The 20103-nt window shown below is 44.4% G+C and overlaps 1 protein-coding gene across 2 annotated transcripts in view; it reads left to right on the top strand.

The window, feature by feature from the left end:
• The window catches only part of fermt1 (FERM domain containing kindlin 1), a 58161-nt gene extending 38588 nt beyond the window's left edge, over positions 1-19573 (top strand). For both annotated transcript variants that reach the window (XM_078405936.1, XM_078405935.1), the window contains exons 7-14: positions 796-927; positions 4544-4593; positions 5779-5903; positions 9446-9552; positions 11539-11760; positions 14904-15028; positions 16216-16357; positions 19400-19573. In XM_078405936.1, the coding sequence (XP_078262062.1) occupies positions 796-927; positions 4544-4593; positions 5779-5903; positions 9446-9552; positions 11539-11760; positions 14904-15028; positions 16216-16357; positions 19400-19573 (1077 nt within the window). The remainder of the gene's footprint in view (positions 1-795; positions 928-4543; positions 4594-5778; positions 5904-9445; positions 9553-11538; positions 11761-14903; positions 15029-16215; positions 16358-19399) is intronic.
• The last annotated feature ends 530 nt before the right edge of the window (positions 19574-20103 follow it).

The following is a 20103-nucleotide window of genomic DNA, read 5'->3' as shown; positions in this document are numbered from 1 at the left end:
TCCCACGGGGAGAACGTACAAACAAACGTACAGAGAGCATCATATAGTATAAGAAAATAACTGCAGATGCTGGTACAAATCGATTTATTCACAAAATGCTGGAGTAACTCAGCAGGTCAGGCAGCATCTCGGGAGAGAAGGAATGGGTGACGTTTCGGGTCGAGACCCTTCTTCGTACAGAGAGCATCCACAGTCGGGATCGAACCCGAGTCTCTGGCGCTGTTAGGCAGCAACTTATTTCATATTTTTCATATTTCAGATACAGCGCGGAAACAGGCCTTTTCGGCCCACCAAGTCCGCGCCGCCCAGCGATCCCCGCAAATTAACACTATCCTACACACACTAGGGACAATTTTTTTTAAACATTTACCCAGTCAATTAACCTACATACCTGTACGTCTTTGGAGTGTGGGAGGAAACCGAAGATCTCGGAGAAAACCCACGCAGGTCACGGGGAGAACGTACAAACTCCTTACAGTACAGCACCCGTAGTCAGGATCGAACCTGAGTCTCCGGCGCTTCATTCGCTGTAAAGCAGCAACTCTACCGTTGCGCCACCTGTACCGCTGCTCCACCGTGCCGCCCTTGATGGGCTGAATGGCCTCATTCTGCTCCTATGACGGATGAACTTATAATTTTCGGCACAAACATTGTGGGCCGAAGGGCCCGTTCCTGTGCTGCACTGTTTCACTGTCCTATTTGTTCTTAAAATTATGTCCGGTCTGTTCTGGGAGAGTTCTGGGGAAAATGTACTTTACAGTAATCACTTCGGTAAATATTAAAATATTGTTTCAGTACCACATAAGCAGGTTGTCGCTACTATCTGAACCGCAAGACTACACAAACGAGCAAGACGTGGATGAAGTGGAGGCCGCTCTGACCAGTCTTGAGGTGACTCTTGAAGGTGGAAAAATTGACAACATTTTGGTAAGAAACTGTTTTTAATAGTTTTATTATGCTTCTACGTTTTCCTGAAAAGAAATGTATTCTAGGGTTTTGTTTAGTTTTAGAGTTACGGCGCGGAAACAGGCCCTTCGGCCCACCGAGTCCGCACCTACCGGTGATCCCCGCACATTTTTTACATTTATACCAAGCCAATTAACCTACAAACCTGTACATTTTTGGAGCGTGGGATGGAAACTGAAGTTCTTGGAGTAAACCCACGCAGGTCAGGGGGAGAATGGACAAAACCCTGAACAGACAAGCACCTGTAGCCAGGATCGAACCCGGGTCTCTGGCGCTGTAGGTGCTGTAAGGCAGCAACACTACCGCTGTGCCACCAGTTATCAGTCACATAATTCCAGATGTTTACGATGTTGCCTGAAGAAGGGTCCCAACCGAAAACATCACTTGTCCAATCCCTCCCCAGGGAACCTTTTACAATACAATATATCGTTATTGTCATTGTACAGGGGTACAACGAGATTGGGAATGCGCCACCCATACGATGCAATAAATTAATTAGCTAGTCAGTATTAATTTAACAACCCAATGAAACATATTAGAACAGTTTTAAAACAGAATAAAGTGCAAGTAGATCTGTGCCGGTTCGCTGTGCGATGTGACCATCCGGCTCAGCAGGACCGGTTTGTAGCAGCTATGGCCCTGGGGATGAAGCTGTTCCTGAGTCTGGAGGTGCGGGCGTAGAAGGCCTTGTATCGTCTGCCCGATGGTAGAAGTTCGAACAGACTGTTGCAGGGGTGTGAAGAGTCTTTGTGGATGCTGGTGGCTTTTCCGAGGCATCGTGTGTTGTAGATGCCCTCAGAATGGAACTGCAAATGCTAGTTATATACTGAGGATGGACATAAAGTGCTGGAGTAACTCAGCGGGTCAGGCAGCACCTCTGGAGAAAAAGGATGGGTGACTTTTTGGGTGGGGGCCCTTCTTTAGGTTTTGGGTCGGAACCTGAAATCTCACCCGACCTTTTTCTCACCCGTCACTTTTCGTGTCTGAAGAGGGGTCTCGACCCGAAACGTCACCAGTCCACGTTCTCCAGAGATGCTGCCTGACCCGCTGAGTTACTCCACCACTTCGTGTCCTTGCATCCAGTTTCTGCTTTTCTTGTTTTTAAATGGCCGTTCTTCCTGAACTGTAATTACTGAAAAGAATGAGTACATTTCAGATGTACTTTAGACATTTCAGTGTTCCAAACCACTCATTGTAAAAGAATAAATCACGGTAAACAGTTTAGCAATTAGATGCAGTTAAATGCAGTGACAAAATGATTGAGTAAAAAAAGAGTTCTTGCTTGACTTCCCTGAGAAGCCAGTAATGAGTGATGAAATTTCAATTTAAAATTCCTGCTCAAAGCTATAGATTTTTCAGTCATAATTGCAGTGAAAATTGAAAGAGATGTATAATTAACATAAGCATTTTATTCTTTGGAAAAAAAACATCCACCCCTCAATGCTTTCAAGTTATTTCTTGCCTCCCTTTGATTCTGTGTGCTATTAGCAGGTGCAGTTCTCTGCCAGCTTCTGTCACCAGAGTAGCTATTGAGAGGGTTGAGAATGACGATATAAATTCTTTCTCTCCTCAGTTGCAACTTCACCAACTGCAGCTATTTTTCCCAACCCCCCCCCCCCCCCCCCCCCCCCCCCCGATCTAGTTAGATCAGGGCGGCACAGTGGCATCAGAGACCACGGTTCGATCCTGACTACGGCTGCTGTCTGTACGGAGTTTGTACGTTCCCCCCGTGACCGCATGGGTTTTCCCCGAGATCTTCGGTTCCCCCCCCCCGCACTCCAAAGACATAGATTAATTGGCTTGGTATAAATGTAAATTGTCCCGAGTGTGCGTAGGATAGTGTTAATGTGCGGGGATCGCTGGCCAGTGTGGAATCGGTGGGCCAGAGGACCTGTTTCCGCACTATATCTATAAACTAAACTAAACTAAACATCGAACAGTACAGCACAGGAACGGGCCCTTCAGCCCACAATGTTTGTGTCGAACATGATCCCAAGTTAAACTGATCTCATCTGCCTGTACATGATCCGTATACCTCAAACCCCTGCACTTCCATGTGCCGATCAAAAAACCTCTTAAACACCACTGGTATTTGTAAGGTTAATTGGCTTCTGTAAATTGCCCCTAGTGTGTAGGATGTGAAAGTGGGATAGTTCATAAGTTCATAAGGAATAGGAGTAGAATTAGGCCATTTGGCCCATCAAGTCTACTTCGCCATTCAATCATGGCTGATCTATCTCTCCCTCCTAACCCCATTCTCCTGCCTTCTCCCCATAACCCCTGACACCCGTACTAATCAAGAACTATAGCATCAAGATGCTGTGAGGTTGCAGCATGACTTGGACAGGTTGTGTGAGTGGGTGGATGCATGGCAGATGCAGTTTAATGTGGATAAGTGTGAGGTTATCCACTTTGGTGGTAAGAATAAGAAGGCAGATTATTATCTGAATGGTGTCAAGTTAGGAAAAGGGGACGTACAACAAGATCTGGGTGTCCTAGTGCATCAGTCACTGAAAGGAAGCATGCAGGTACAGCAGGCAGTGAAGAAAGCCAATGGAATGTTGGCCTTCATAACAAGGGGAGTTAAGTATAGGAGCAAAGAGGTCCTTCTGCAGTTGTATAGGGCCCTAGTGAGACCGCACCTGGAGTACTGTGTGCAGTTTTGGTCTCCAAATTTGAGGAAGGATATTCTTGCTATTGAGGGCATGCAGCGTAGGTTTACTAGGTTAATTCCCGGAATGGCGGGACTGTCGTATGTTGAAAGACTGGAGCGGCTAGGCTTGTAAACACTGGAATTTAGAAGGATGAGAGGGGATCTTATTGCAACATATAAGATTATTAAGGGGTTGGACACGTTAGAGGCAGGAAACATGTTCCCAATGTTGGGGGAGTCCAGAACCAGGGGCCACAGTTTAAGAATACGGGGTAGGCCATTTAGAACGGAGATGAGGAAAAACATTTTCAGTCAGAAAGTTGTAAATCTGTGGAATTCTCTGCCTCAGAAGGCAGTGGAGGCCAATTCTCTGAATGCATTCAAGAGAGAGCTAGATAGAGCTCTTAAGGATAGCGGAGTCAGGGGGTATGGGGAGAAGGCAGGAACGGGGTACTGATTGAGAATGATCAACCATGATCACATTGAATGGCAGTGCTGGCTTGAAGGGCCGAATGGCCTACTCCTGCACCTATTGTCTATTGTCTATTGAACTGGAGCTGGTTCATGGAACAGGTGTGAATTGGTGATGATGGTCGGCATGGACACGGTGGGCCAAGGGGCCTGTTTCCACGCTGTATCACTAAAATAAACTATAAAAATATGAGGAACATTATTAATAAAATCGACCAAATGAGACGTTTATTCCGTGAAGAACAAAATAAACTTCATCCTGAATCCAATTGCTTGAAAAGACACAGCTGCTGTTTTACATAAATATGAATTTGCATTCAACAAGAATTAAATCAATATTGTGCCTTGGTATTTTCTAACATTTGGTCTGTTTATGTTCCTTTTTTTTTTGCAAAGAATGTTAAGTTAATTAACATGTTTTAAAAATAATTACACCAGCTGCTTTTATTCTAGGAGGACATAACAGACATCCCAAAGTTAGCAGATTATCTTAAAATTTTTAGGTAAGTAAATGAATGCTTTGAGTATCACACATCTTACACAATATGAAAATGTTTAGCTGCTGAATATTTCATTCAAGAATTGGAAAAAGTGTTGTGAATAGATTGCAATTGTTTTTTTAGGGAGTGGGGCAAGATATGTTTCTGCAATAGTGCGGAATAGCATGGAAATCTATTTACTAAACATCCATTCTATCACAACGTTCAAAAAGTATTTAGACAGGGACAGGATATGTGCCAGACATGGGCAGGTGGGACAAGTGTAGATGGGGCATGTTGGCCGATATGGCCAAGTTTGGCCGAAGGGCCTGTTTCCATGCCTCTATGACTCTATACATTCTTAATGTTAATAGAGCACTAACCGATGTTAATGTCTTTGTTATAGTGTTCATTCTTCAATAGGATGCTTTTAAATTTCAAGGCCCAAAATAAACTTAATCTCTGAACTAAATTAACCTCTGGTATTTATTCACTATGTATGGATGGATAATGAGCTAATAAACGACAGTGATATTGTCAATTACATCTTCAACTACGATTTGTCTTGGCGCATTGCAATATTTGACTAGTGATAGGTGGAAGTGTGGCATTTTGTTTTAATAAAATTGGATGGCAGTAGTTTAGGAGATGATGGGTTAATATAGAAATGGATTTTAAAGGAAATGTAATTGCAAATCATTGACTTCTTCAAAAAGACTGGAGCGACTAGGCTTGTATACACTGGAATTTAGAAGGATGGGAGGAGATCTTATCGAAACGTATAAGATTATTAAGGGGTTGGACACGTTAGAGGCAGGAAACCTGTTCCCAATGTTGAGGGAGTCCAGAACAAGGGGCCACAGTTTAAGAATAAAGGGTAGGCCATTTAGAAATGAGATGAGGAAACACTTTTTCAGTCCGAGAGTTGTGAATCTGTGGAATTCTCTGCCTCAGAAGGCAGTGGAGGCCAATTCTCTGAATGCATTCAAGAGAGAGCTAGATAGAGCTCTTAAGGATAGCGGAGTCAGGGGGTATGGGGAGAAGGCAGGAACGGGGTACTGATTGAGAAAGATCAGCCATGATCACATTGAATGGTGGTGCTGGTTCGAAGGTCCGAATGGCCTCCTCCTGCACCTATTGTCCATTGTCTATTGCAGTAATGGTTTCACTTGCACAAGTTTGTTTTCTTAATATTTTTTCATATTTTAGGCCTAAAAAACTGCTGCTGAAAGCCTACAAGCAGTACTACTTTATTTTTAAAGATACGTGTCTGTCGTACTTTAAGAACAGAGACCTTTCGCAAGGAGAACCAATTGAACAATTGAACTTGAGAGGTGAGAAACTAATTTACAAGTAAACAGAGCACAAATAAAAGCCAGCAAATTGGTCCTAAACAAATCAGAATGCCAAATATTACTTTAGTAATTACATTTCAAATACAGTGATGATGGACACAAAAAGCTGGAGTAACTCAGCGGGACAGGCAGCATCTCTGGAAAGAAGGAATGGGTGACGTTTGGGGTCGAAACCCTTCGTCAGGTCTTGACCCGAAACGTCACCCATTCCTTCTCTCCAGAGATGCTGCCTGTCCCGCTGAGTTACTCCAGCTTTTTGTGTCTATCTTCGGTTTAAAATCAGCATCTGCTGTTCCTTCTCACACTGAATGAAGATGGTGTACTTTATGCAGTGAATATACACCGATCAGCCAAAGCATTATGACCACTGACAGGTAAAGTGAATAACATTGAATATCTTGTCACTATGGCACCTGTCACGGGGTGGGATATATTAGGCAGCAAGTGAACAGTCAGTTCTTGAAGTTGATCTGTTGGATACAGGAGAAATGGGCAGGAGTAAAGACCTGAGCGACTTTGACAAGGGCCAAATTGTTATGGCCAGATGACTGGGTCAGAGCATCTCTGAAACGGCAAGGCTTGTGGGGTGCTCCCGGTCAGCAGTGGTGAGTACACCGACAGTGGTCCGAGGAGGGACAAACCACAAACTGGCGACAGACAGGGTGTTGGGCGCCCAAGGCTCATTGAATCACGAGGGCCACGAAGGCTATCCCGTCTGGTCCGAACCGACAGAAGGTCGACTGTGACACAAGTCACAGAAAATTTTAATGGTGGTCAGGGGAGGAATGTGTCACAATACACAGTGCATCGCACCCTGCTGCGTATGGGGCTGCACATGGAGGACCAACAGCATATTAGGCAGGTGGTCATAATGATTTGGCTCATCAAGTCATAATGTTTTGGCTGACCGGTGTATCTCCCACTTATGCAAAGTATTCGGTTGTCATTTAATTGCTGTTAAAGTCTCAACATTTTAGCTAAAAAAAAATTGGTTTATTAAATTGCAAAACTGAAGGAATGCATGCAGTGTTCTGATCTACAAGACATCGGAAGAATTTTGTTGACAAAAATCGATGTAGCCTTTAGGCATTTCACTGACAACTGTAACGAACACTGTAAAAATTATCTGAATTACCGTGAAGAGAAATCAGTCCTCAGCTTTGGAAGGTAACTTTGGATTTTCCGTGAGGCACAAAGCTTCTAACATCGAGGGAGGAGAAACCAAAGGGATTTGGGAGATGGAACATTGTGAGAAATTGCTCTTTGATTATATTTCAGCTCACCAGGTCTCATCCAGATTGGAACTACTCGTCAATGTTTAAAAAAAAAGTCTAGGTGTGCGTAACTCCTACCTCAACCACTGAATATCCTGAGGCACTTTGCAGTCAATTAATCACTTTGAAAAAATTAATTTCAAGTTTACAAGTTTTATGAGTAGAATTAGGCCATTTGGCCCATCGAATCTACTCCGCCATTCAATCATGGCTGATCTCTGCCTCCTAATCCCATTTTCCCGCCTTCTCCCCATGACACCCGTTCTAATCAGGAATTTGTCTATCTCTGCCGTACAAATATCCACTGACTTGGCCTCCGCAGTCCTCTGACTGAGTTCCACAGATTAACTACCCTCTGACTAAGTTACTAGTGTTTCATAATAATGCTGGTCCCATTACGTCCCTTTTGAGGCCTAGTCCACTGGGATCAAATCTTCCAATAGTTGGCTGAATGTGCTTCCCTCCATTGCCTCAAAAGTAACTTTCTGAAAACCCTGTAGGCAGGAACTGCAGATGCTGGTTTAAACGGAAGATCGACACAAAAACCTGGAATAACAGCATCTCTGGAGTAAAGGAATAGGTGACGTTTCGGGTCAACATCCTTCTTCAGACTGAGAGTCGGGGGAAAGGGAAATGAGAGATATAGACGGTGGTAGAGAGATACAGAACAAATGAATTAAAGATATTGGGCACGGTGGCGCAGCGATAGAGTTGCTGCCTAACAGCACTTGCAGCGCCAGAGACTCAGGTTAAATCCCAACTACGGGTACTGTCTGTACGGAGTTTGTACGTTCTCCCCGTGACCGCATGGGTTTTCTCTGAGATCTTCGGTTTCCTCCCACACTCCAAAGACGTACGGGTTGAAGGTTAATTGGCAACTTGGTACAATTGTCCCTAGTGTGCGTAGAGAGTGTTAATGTGCAGGGATCGCTGGTCGGTGCGGACTCGATGGGCCGAAGGGCCTGTTTCCGCGCTGTATCTCTAAACTAAACTAAACTAATACGCAAAAAGGTAACGATGATAAAGGAAGCAGGCCATTGTTAGCTGTTTATTAGGTTAGAACGAGTACAGTCAAAGAGACTCAACAAGTCAACTTTGAAGCTGGTACAACTTGGGGTGGGGGAGGGATGGAGAGGGAATGGGTTGTAAGCTACTCAAGCGAAATATGAGATGCTGTTCCTCCAATTTGCGTTTGGCCTCACTCTGACAATAGAGGAGGCCAAGGACAGAAAGGTCAGTGTGGGACTGGGAAGGGGAATTAAAGTGTTTGGAAACTGGGAGACTGGGTAAGTCCAGGCGACTAATCTAATCAAGGTACATTTTCCCTACTTGAATTTATAACTAGAGTACATAATTGCCATTGTTTATAAAATCTACCTTAAAGAGAACCTGTATTTTCATATATAAGTGGATATATAAAGTCACTAATTTGCAACTGTGCATTCAACTACCTTCCCACCGTGTCTCAACAATAGGGTTCCACGAGAAATGGAACTACTTGAAGAGCACCATAGCCTAAACGTTCATTGTCAATATGTGGGTCAGGCAGTATCTCTGCAGAACATGGATATGGAAACCAAAACTCTACCCAGTAGTCTAGGTGCAATCTCACCAAAGCCCTTTATCGCTAAAGCTCCAAGGAATAAAGTCCCGGTCTGCCCAATCTCACCCTATTGCTCAGGCCCTCGAGCCTTGGCAACATGTGTGTGGAAAAAGTTACCCCTCAGATTCCTATTTAATCTTTCCCCCTTCACCTTAAACCTGTCCTATGGTCCATGATTCACCTACGCTGTCCACGAGAGAAAACCCACACAGTCACGGGGATAACATACAAACTCTGTACAGACAAGCACCCAAGAGACTCAATGCATCTACCTTATCTATTCCTCTCATGATTTTATACAACTCTATAAGATCACCCCTCATCCTCCAGCGCTCCAATGAATAGAGTCCCAGCCTGCTCAACCTCTCCCTCTAGCTCAGACTCTTTAGTCTTGGCAACATCCTCGTAAATCTTCTCCGTACCCTTTCCAGCTTGACAACATCTTTCCTGTAACATGGTGCACTGAATTGAACACAATACTCCTAATGCGGCCTCTCCAATGTCTTATCCAACTGCAACATGACCTTCCGACCATACCCAATGCCCTGACGATTGAAGGCCAATGTGCCAAAAGCCATTTTGATTTTTGTGTCCCCATTTGTCCTCTCACGTTGCTGTTTGGTTTGAAACTCTGCTTAATCTAGGATGTGAAGTGGTACCGGACGTCAATGTAGCAGCGCAGAAATTCGGGATCAAGCTGCTGATTCCTGTGTCTGACGGCATGAATGAAATATACATAAAATGTCAAAATGTAAGTATTTCATTCGTTGGCATCAATATCAGTTTGTGAAGCAGAGAGTCCTTCAGCACCCACCAACTATCAGAAATGACAAGAACTAGCACACAGTCTTTGGGACCTCAAACCCCATCTCTACCTTGTTGAGCAGAATTCCCCAATAGTCTAAAGAGTTATTTTTATTCATTTATATTTCTGGACCAAGCCATCCTCATTGTGAACACTATCATTTAGAAATATAGAAACATAGAAAATAGGTGCAGGAGTAGGCCATTCGGCCCTTCGAGCCTGCACTGCCATTCAATATGATCATGGCTGATCATCCAACTCAGTATCCCGTACCTGCCTTCTCTCCATACCCCCTGATCCCTTTAGCCACAAGGGCCACATCTAACTCCCTCTTAAATATAGCCAATGAACTGGCCTCAACTACCTTCTGTGGCAGAGAATTCCACAGATTCACCACTCTCTGTGTGAAAAAAAACTTTCTCATCTCGGTCCTAAAAGACTTCCCCCTTATCCTTAAACTGTGACCCCTTGTTCTGGACTTCCCCAACATCGGGAACAATCTTCCTGCATCTAGCCTGTCCAACCTCTTAAGCTTAGTTCAGTTTATTGTCAGGCCTACCGAGGTACAGTGAAAAGCCATCGTTGCTTTCATCGTGCTTTCCACTGTGTTCTTGAATAGGGCGGCACGGTGGCACAGCGGTAGAGTTGCTGCCTCACAGTGCCAGAGACCCAGGTTCGATCCCGACCGTGGGTGCTCCCTGCACTGAGTTTGTACGTTCTCCTCGTGAGTTTTCCCCGGGTGCTCTGGTTTTCTCCCACACTCCCAAGACGTACCGGTGTGTAGGTCAGTTGGCTTCCATTTTTTAAAAAATTGTAAATTGTCCCCAGTGTGCAGGATAGTGCTAGTGTACGCTGGTTGGCACGGTGGGCCGAAGGGCCTGTTTTCACAATGCTGCTCTCCAAGGAGTAGAGAGTCCTGGCATGCTCAACCTCTCACTATCGCTTAGGCTTCTGTGCTCCAGCAATGTGCTCATAAATCTCTGCACCATTTATCCACAACAGTTATCCACGTCAAATCACTGAGTGGGTTTACCGACCTTCATTGAAAATGTTTGCTTAATTTTACATCATTTTTCAGTTTCGTTTTTTTTTTTAGTATTAGCGATACCCTCTGAAACTGAATCAGTGATTCAAAATTAATTGTTAGTTTTTGTTTAGTTTAGAGACCCAATAAGGGGTAGGCCATTTAGAACTGAGATGAGGAAAAACTTTTTCAGTCAGAGTTGTGAATCTGTGGAATTCTCTGCCTCAGAAGGCAGTGGAGGCCAATTCTCTGAATGCATTCAAGAGAGAGTTAGGTAGAGCTCTTAAGGATAGCGGAGTCAGAGGGTATGGGGAGAAGGCAGGAACGGGGTACTGATTGAGAATGATCAGCCATGATCACATTGAATGGCGGTGCTGGCTCGAAGGGCCAAATGGCCTCCTCCTGCACCTATTGTCTATTGAGACTCAACGCGGAAACTGGCCTTTCGGCCCTCCGGGTCCGCGCCAACCAACTATGCCCGCACACTAACGCCATCCTACAAACACTAGGGACAATTTACAATTATACGGAGCCAATTATTCCTACAAACCTGTGGAAGGAAACCGGAGATCCCAGAGAAAACCCACGCAGGTCACGTGGAGAGCGTACAAACTCCATACAGACAGCACCCGTAGTCAGGATAATCGTGATAATTGTTTAATTTGTAAACTGCCGATACAGGCGGCTTTTGTTTGATCACATTTTGCTTAGTATGTTTGTATGTTTTTCTTTGGAATAAAACTTTTATATATTAAAAAAATTAAAATAAAAATTAAAATAAAAAAAGTAGTCAGGATCGAACCCGTGTTTCCGGCACTGTAAGGCAGCAACTCTACCGCTGCGCCATCGTGCCTCCCCCGTGTCTTCTGGATGATTCTCATGAATAGAGCCTTTGTGTTTGCTTGCAGGAAATACAATATGCTAAATGGATGGCTGCCTGCCGACTGGCTTCCAAGGGCAAGACCATGGCTGATAGTTCATACCCCAGCGAGATTTATAACATTCAGTCTTTCTTAAAGATGAAGAATGTCAATTCTGCCCCTCAGCTGATGCACGGCCCAACAGAAATGGATATGAACCCTGAATCTCTCGTCTCGCCCCGATACTTGAAGAAGTTCAAAGCCAAGCAGGTATTGAAAGACAGTCAGCTTTGTCACTCAGAGGGTGGCGGGTATACAATATGATACGATATGATATGAGAAAACTTTATTTATCCCAAGAGGGTAATTGATCTACTAACAGTCATAAAAACACCAAATACGTGAAACATGAAATTAGTGACGAGTGGAAAGGTTTGGGGGATTTGCAAAGATTGGGGAGTGTGGGGGATATGGGATGAGCTAACTGAGGAAGTCGTTGAGGTTGGTATTACAACAGCATTTAGAAGACACTTGGACAGGTACGTGTTTAGGAAGAAAGGCAAATGGGACGAATGGGCATCTTGTGAACTGAGATGAGGAAAAACCTTTTCAGTCAGAGAGTTGTCAATCTGTGGAATTCTCTGCCTCAGAAGGCAGTGGAGGCCAATTCTCTGAATGCATTCGAGAGAGAGCTAGATAGAGCTCTTAAGGATAGCGGAGTCAGGGGGTATGGGGAGAAGGCAGGAACGGGGTACTGATTGAGAATGATCAGCCATGATCACATTGAATGGCGGTGCTGGCTCGAAGGGCCGAATGGCCTCCTCCTGCACCTATTGTCTATTGGTAGGCCGAGTTAGTAGGAAGGGCCTGTTTCCATGCTGTGTGACTCTATGACTCTATTTTCTTCAATACACAACAACCAGAATGTGGGCGGCACGGTAGCGCAGCGGTAGAGTTGCTGCTTTACAGCGAATGCAGCGCCGGAGACTCAGGTTCGATCCTGACTACGGGTGCTGCACTGTAAGGAGTTTGTACGTTCTCCCCGTGACCTGCGTGGGTTTTCTCCAAGATCTTCGGTTTCCTCCCACACTCCAAAGACGTACAGGTATGTAGGTTAATTGGCTGGGTAAAATGTAAAAATTGTCCCTAGTGGGTGTAGGATAGTGTTAGTGTGTGGGGATCGCTGGGCGGCACGGACTTGGAGGGCCGAAAAGGCCTGTTTCCGGCTGTATATATATGATATGATATGATATGATATGATACATCACATTATAAAAACAATTTGTGGTGCATTATTTCCATAAAGAAATCTATGTGATGCATTTCATTCTTTTTACTTGATTCTGTAAAGCATTTGTCCTCACTTAATCATATTTTTACATTAAATAAATCAAACATTTTATTTCAAGCTTTCAACCTGAGTTTTGTTTCATGTGTGAAAGCTAATTTTGCAGAAGTGCAGGTGAGAGGAAAAGCTGTTTTTTAAATTATGCTTGCGAGAAAGTAGATTAAAGATATGCTACAGTCAAGATTTACTCTAGTAACCGGAATTCAATTGTACAATCTTACTTTGAAACTTTAAGTGACACTGTTATTTTGAAATCAGAACAAAAAGACACCAAGTGATGGACTAACTCAGTGGGCCAGCATGTTGGGACCTGCACAACCTGAAAAGTCACCTATGGTCACCTGTGGGAAGGAACTGCAGATGCTGGTTTACACTGAAGACACTCACAAAAAGCTGCAGTAACTCAGCGGGGCAGGCAGCATCTCTCGAGACAAGGAATAGGTGATGTTTCGGGTCAAGACCTTCTTCAGACCTATCGATATTCTACCTGATCCACTGAGCTACCTAGCGCTTTGTGTCTTTTTTGTTAACCAGCATCTGCAGCTTCTTGTGTCTCAATAGACAATAGACAATAGACAATAGGTGCAGGAGTAGGCCATTCAGCCCTTCGAGCCAGCACCGCCATTCAATGCGATCATGGCTGATCACTCTCCCCATACCCCCTCACTCCGCTATCCTTAAGAGCTCTACCCAGCTCTCTCTTGAAAGCATCCAACGAACTGGCCTCCACTGCCTCTGAGGCAGAGAATTCCACACCTTCACCACTCTCTGACTGAAAAAGTTCTTCCTCATCTCCGTTCTAAATGGCCTACCTCTTATTCTTAAACTGTGGCCCCTTGTTCTGGACTCCCCCAACATTGGGAACATGTTTCCTGCCTCTAATGTGTCCAATCCCCTAATTATCTTATATGTTTCAATAAGATCCCCCTCATCCTTCTAAATTCCAGTTTATACAAGCCCAATCGCTCCAGCCTTTCAACATACGACAGTCCCGCCATTCCGGGAATTAACCTAGTGAACCTACGCTGCACGCCCTCCATAGCAAGAATATCCTTCCTCAAATTTGGAGATCAAAACTGCACACAGTACTCAATGTGTTTTCGAACCAACTTGGTTTGGGGAATCAAATGACATTTTTACATGGCGTTGTACAAAATTGGTTTCCATGAAGGGTCTCGACCCGAAACATCGCCCATTCCTTCTCTCCCGAGATGCTGCCTGACCTGCTGAGTTACTCCAGCATTTTGTGAATAAATACCTTCCATTGCAACAGTGAGCTGAACACCTTGCCTGCAAACATGCTGTAGGATCATCTCATTCTCACATGGTCCATCTCTGATACTTCCCACAGCCATCGACACTGTTACTTCCTCCTACGCTACCTCCTGTAAGGACTCCACCACTATGGTATTTGCCATAAGGCATCTGCAGCACTGTACACAGGGGGTGGGAGTGTGCACACAATTTCCCAAAGTGTTACCTTGGTCAAACTGGTGACAATGGCCTACAAATTAATTCAGCAATGTTAAAGAGAGAGTTAGATTTAGCTCTTAGGGCTAAAGCAATTAAGGGATATGGGGAAAAAGCAGGAACGGGGTACTGATTTTAGATGATCAGCCATGATCATATTGAATGGCGGTGCTGGCTCGAAGGGCCGAATGGCCTACTCCTGCCATTGGACAACAACTCCCACCCCATGCAGGACGCTGTTACTGAGTAGCTCCTTTAGTGAAAGACTATGTTCTATGTTTCTAAATCTTCTATATTACAGCTAATGCTTGTATTCATAGGTTCATAAGTGATAGGAGAAGAATTAGGCCATTCGGCCCATCAAATCTACTCTGCCATTCAATCATGGCTGATCTATCTCTCCCTCCTAACCCCGTTCTCCTGCCTTCTCCCCATAATCCCTGCCACCCATAAACCCATTTATTCAGCGGAAGAATAAATTTAAAACAAGGTGCAATGCAATGAAGCTACTAGACAGCACATTTAATGCTAAACAATTGTCTAGCCGGCAGCGCTTGTGACTAAACCAAAGATTCCACATGCAATTTATTTGCAGTTGACAACACGCATCCTGGAAGCTCATCAGAATGTGGCCCAGATGACGTTGGTAGAAGCCAAGATGAGATTCATCCAGGCGTGGCAATCGCTGCCAGAATTTGGACTTTCATACTTTATCGTCAGGTGAGTTACGTGAGATCACACGAACATTAGGAATATGGCCTTGTGCTCAGCACGGTGGCGCAGCGGTAGAGTTGCTGCCCTACAGCGCCAGAGCCCCCGGCTCGATCATGACTATGGGTGCTTGTCTGTACAGAGTTTGTATGTCATCCCCGTGACTGTGTGGGTTTTCTCCGAGATCTTCGGTTTCCTCCTACGCTCCAAAGACGTACAGGTTTGTAGGTTAATTGGCTTGTGTACAAATTGTAAAATTGTCCCTAGTATGTTAGTATGTCGGATAGTGCTAATGTGCGGGGATCGCTGGTCGGCATGGACTCAGTGGGCCGAATTGCACACGGTTCGGGTAAAGTCTAAAGCAAGAGGATTTGAGTATAGGAGCAGGGAGGTTCTGCTGCAGTTGTACAGGGCATTGGTGAGACCACACCTGGAGTATTGCGTACAGTTTTGGTCTCCTAATCTGAGGAAAGACATTCTAGCCTTAGAGGGAGTACAGAGAAGGTTCACCAGATTGATCCCTGGGATGGCAGGACTTTCATATGAAGAAAGACTGGATAGACTAGGCACATACTCGCTGGAATTTAGAAGACTGAGGGGGGATCTTATTGAAACATATAAAAGTCTTAAGGGGTTGGAGAGGCTAGATGCGGGAAGATTGTTCCCGATGTTGGGGAAGTCCAGAACCAGAGGTCACAGCTTAAGGATAAGGGGGAAGTCTTTTAGGACCGAGATGAGAAAACATTTCTTCACACAGAGAGTGGTGAGTCTGTGGAATTCTCTGCCACAGAAGGTAGTTGAGGCCAGTTCATTGGCTATATTTAAGAGGGAGTTAGATGTGGCCCTTGTGGCTAAAGAGAGAAGGCAGGTATGGGATACTGAGCTGGATGATCAGCCATGATCATATTGAATGGCGGTGCAGGCTCGAAGGGCCGAATGGCCTACTCCTGCACCTATTTTCTATGTTTCTATGACTCTTTCGCACCAGAACAAATGAAAGGTAGAAAATGGCCCATTTCATTATTTTTACGTGCACGGGGAAAGTGGATACGAAAGAAGTATGATTTTAACTTTGTCGGGATTTATTTCTGCAAGTAACTCAGACTTGCACTCTGTATTAACCTCTTGGGAACTCTGTAGATAAGGACATTCTGGAAGCTGCCATTTAAAGCCAATGTTGTTGCTTGCTTTTGCAGATTCAGAGGAACCAAAAAGGATGAATTGTTGGGCATTTCCTACAACCGATTAATAAGAATTGATATGGCAACAGGAGATCCTATCATAACTTGGAGATATAGCAACATAAAACAGTGGAACGTCAATTGGGAAATTAGACAGGTGAGTTACAACGAACACTATCATATCTCAATAATATATTCCTTTATTTGTCCCACACCGGGGAAATTTGCAGTGTGACAGCAGCAAAATGGATAGCAAGAGACATTCATTATAAATAAAAATAAAGATAAGGATAATTGTCATCATTTACTGTGTTTTTTTTAAAAACTGTTACTGTTAACTGGTCTGCTGGGAGCAGTGCTGGTGTGTGCAGTCTCACAGCAGCGGGAAGGAAGGACCTTATGGCGAGTCTGGAGGCTCGTTCTTTGTTAAAGAAGTTTATTGCGACAGCAACATTCGATTACAAAGTATAACGAACGAGATTACAGACAACCATTAATTCTAACTGTTCACTTCGAAGAACTCTCCTAACTCACTAGTTTTGGGCGCCAAAACCACACGTGACGTCGCTGTCCAATCAGCGGGCTCAACTCCCTGGACCAATCCCTACGGTCGCACTCACACGTGACCTTGCTGGCCAATCTGAGGGTTCGACTCCCAGGACTAATCTCTATGGTCGCTACAACCTCCTATATCTCTCCTTCACGCACTTGGGGTGAAGGAGTCTGTCACTGAGGGAGCTACTCAGTGCAGTGACAGTGTCCTGCATGGGGTGGGAGTCGTTGTCCAGCAGCGATGTTATCTTTGCCATCATCCTCCTCTCTCCCACCGCCTGCACTGAGTCGAGGGGGCAACCCAGGACAGAGCTGGCCTTCCTGACCAGCCTGTCAAGTCTCTTCCCCTCCGCCGCTGAGATGCTGCTGCTCCAGCAGACCACTCCATAGAAAATGGCCGATGCAACCACCGTGTTGTAGAAGGTCCTTAGGAGTGCCCCCTGCACTCCAATTAATGTTTACATAAATTTATATAAATTTACATAAAATTATGTTGACAGTGTACTATGTTTGCATGTTCTGTTGTGCTGCTGCAAGTACGAGTTTCATTGTTCTATCTGGAACATACGACAATAAATCACTTTTGACTCTGGAATTTCATAACAGGCTCAATTTCAAATATTAAACCCCAATGGGAAAGGTTTAGAGGGATATATATGGGCCAAACCCAGACAGGTGGAACTAGTGTAGATGGGGCATTTTGGGCCAAAGGGCCTGTTTCCATGCTGATTGACTCTACTGCTCGAAGAAACTTTCTACCAGATTTTTGTCATTAGAAATTACTAATAACACTGTAAGGCGGCAACTCCACCGTTGCACCACCGTGCTTTCCAACAGATAAGCTTAACAGATAACTGTGTAGCATTGTAAACGTGGATAATAGAAACATAGAAACATAGAAAATAGGTGCAGGAGTAGGCCATTCGGCCCTTCGAGCCTGCACTGCCATTCAATGTGATCATGGCTGATCATCCAGCTCAGTAACCTGTACCTGCCTTCTCTCCATACCCCCTGATCCCTTTAGCCACAAGGGCCACATCTAACTCCCTCTTAAATATAGCCAATGAACTGGCCTCAACTACCTTCTGTGGCAGAGAATTCCACCGACTCACCACTCTCTGTTTGAAGAAATGTTTTCTCATCTCGGTCCTAAAAGACTTCCCCCTTATCCTTAAGCTGTGGAAGGTAATAATTATGAAAGGTCAAATGCTATCTATCTGTTGGTACATTAGACTTGGTACAAAAATCACATGGAAATGTTCCTTTAGAAATAGAAGCACTGCAAAAGCAAGACGACTATAATTAAATCTTGAAAAATCAAATGCACCAACCCAGTTATAATGTTCACCTCTGGCTGATATTTTCTGGGAAGGACAGCAAGACGCTATTGGGACACAGGAGACCATTTTTCAATTCATTTTTTCATTCCTCTGTACAATAGACAATAGGTGCAGGAGGAGGCCATTCGGCCCTTCGAGCCAGCACCGCCATTCAATGTGATCATGGCTGATTATTCTCAATCAGTACCCCGCTCCTGCCTTCTCCCCATACCCCCTGACTCCGCTATCCTTAAGAGCTCTATCCAGCTCTCTCTTGAATGCATTCAGAGAATTGGCCTCCACTGCCTTCTGAGGCAGAGAATACATAGAAACATAGAAAATAGGTGCAGGAGTAGGCCATTCGGCCCTTCGAGTCTGCACCGCCATTCAATATGATCATGGCTGATCATCCAACTCAGTAGCCTGTACCTGCCTTCTCTCCATACCCCCTGATCCCTTTAGCCACAAGGGCCACATCTAACTCCCTCTTAAATATAGCCAATGAACTGGCCTCAACTACCTTCTGTGGCAATACCCCTGCAACTTTCTCTCACCAACACCACACCCCCTCCCTTTTTGTTTTGCTGTGTTACGCAAGTATTTTGTTTAGTTTAGTTTATTGTCACGTGTACCGAGATACCGTGAAAAGCTTTTTGTTGTTTGCTAATCAGTCAGCGGAAAGGCTGTACATGATTACAATCGAGCCCTTCACAATGTACAAGACACAGGATAAAGGGAATAATGTTTAGTAAAAGATAAAGCTCTATGAAAGATAGTCTGAGGTTCTTCAATGAGATACATGGTACTCAGACTGCTCTCTAGTTGGTGGTAGGATGGTTCAGTTGACTGATTACAGCTGGGAAGAAGCTGTCCCTGAATTTAGAGGTGTGTGTTTTCACACTTCTATACCTTCTGCCCGATGGGAGAGGGGAGAAGAGCGGGTGGCATGTTTATTATGAGGTAACTAACAGTAGACAATGAACTTAGCAGTACATCTGTGGGATGTGGGGGACAACCAGAGTACCTGGGGAATAAAAGAGTTTTGCTCAAGAACATGCCAACTCCATGTAGACACAATGCGAGGTTGGGATTGAACCTGGGTCCTTAAAGCTGTGAGGCAGCAACACAAACTGGCACGGGCTCAGTGGGCCGAAGGGCCCGTTTCCGCGCTGTATCTCTAAACTAAACTAAATTCTTGCCATCGCCAATAGATTTATTCTAGGGAAGACAATGCCATCTAGGGGAAAACTAATGCATTGCGGATGCAAGTTTGTTCTGAACGAAACTAATATGGTCCCAAACATCAAGTTGTTGCCTCTTAATTTCAGGTTGAGATCGAGTTTGATCAGAGTACAGCCATAGCACTCACGTGTCTGAATGCAGACTGCAAAACCGTCCACGAATATATTGGAGGATACATCTTTCTGTCGACGCGCTCCAAGGATCAAAATGAAACGCTGGACGAAGAACTGTTTCACAAACTCACTGGGGGTCAGGATTAACGTTAAAGACCCTCCGAACTGCAGCACAACCTCAAGAACAGTTATGGGAATGGGTGGATTTCAAATCAAATCAATTGATAAATAGCTACTACCTACAGTATCTTTACAAATGTTACCTGTAAGAATTACTAGATTGTCCACATATATTGTAACGCTTGAAATGATTATCACAGAATGTGTGCTCTTTGCAGCACTTGCCTTCATAAATTCATAAGTGAAAGGAGCAAGATTAGGCCATTTGGCCCCTCGTCAACTCTGCCATTCAATCATGGCTGATTTATCTCTCTCTCCTAACCCCTTTCTCCCCATAGCCCCTGACACTCGTACTGATCAAGAATCTATCTATCTCTGCCTTAAAAATATCCATTGACAACCTCCACAGCCTTCTGTGGCAATGAATTCACTCTTGTGAATGTGAAAACAGTCACTATTTAATCCTTGCATGTTAACCTCAATGTGCAGATGATGGAAAGGTAATAAATAAATGGTGGTACAGAAATCACTGTGAACTACCTTGGCAATGATTATCA

The sequence above is a fragment of the Rhinoraja longicauda genome, chromosome 9 (genome assembly GCF_053455715.1).
Source record: "Rhinoraja longicauda isolate Sanriku21f chromosome 9, sRhiLon1.1, whole genome shotgun sequence".
NCBI classification, from domain to species: domain Eukaryota; kingdom Metazoa; phylum Chordata; class Chondrichthyes; order Rajiformes; family Arhynchobatidae; genus Rhinoraja; species Rhinoraja longicauda.
Note: the sequence above shows the minus strand (reverse complement) of the source record. Positions and strands in the feature narration are given on the sequence as shown.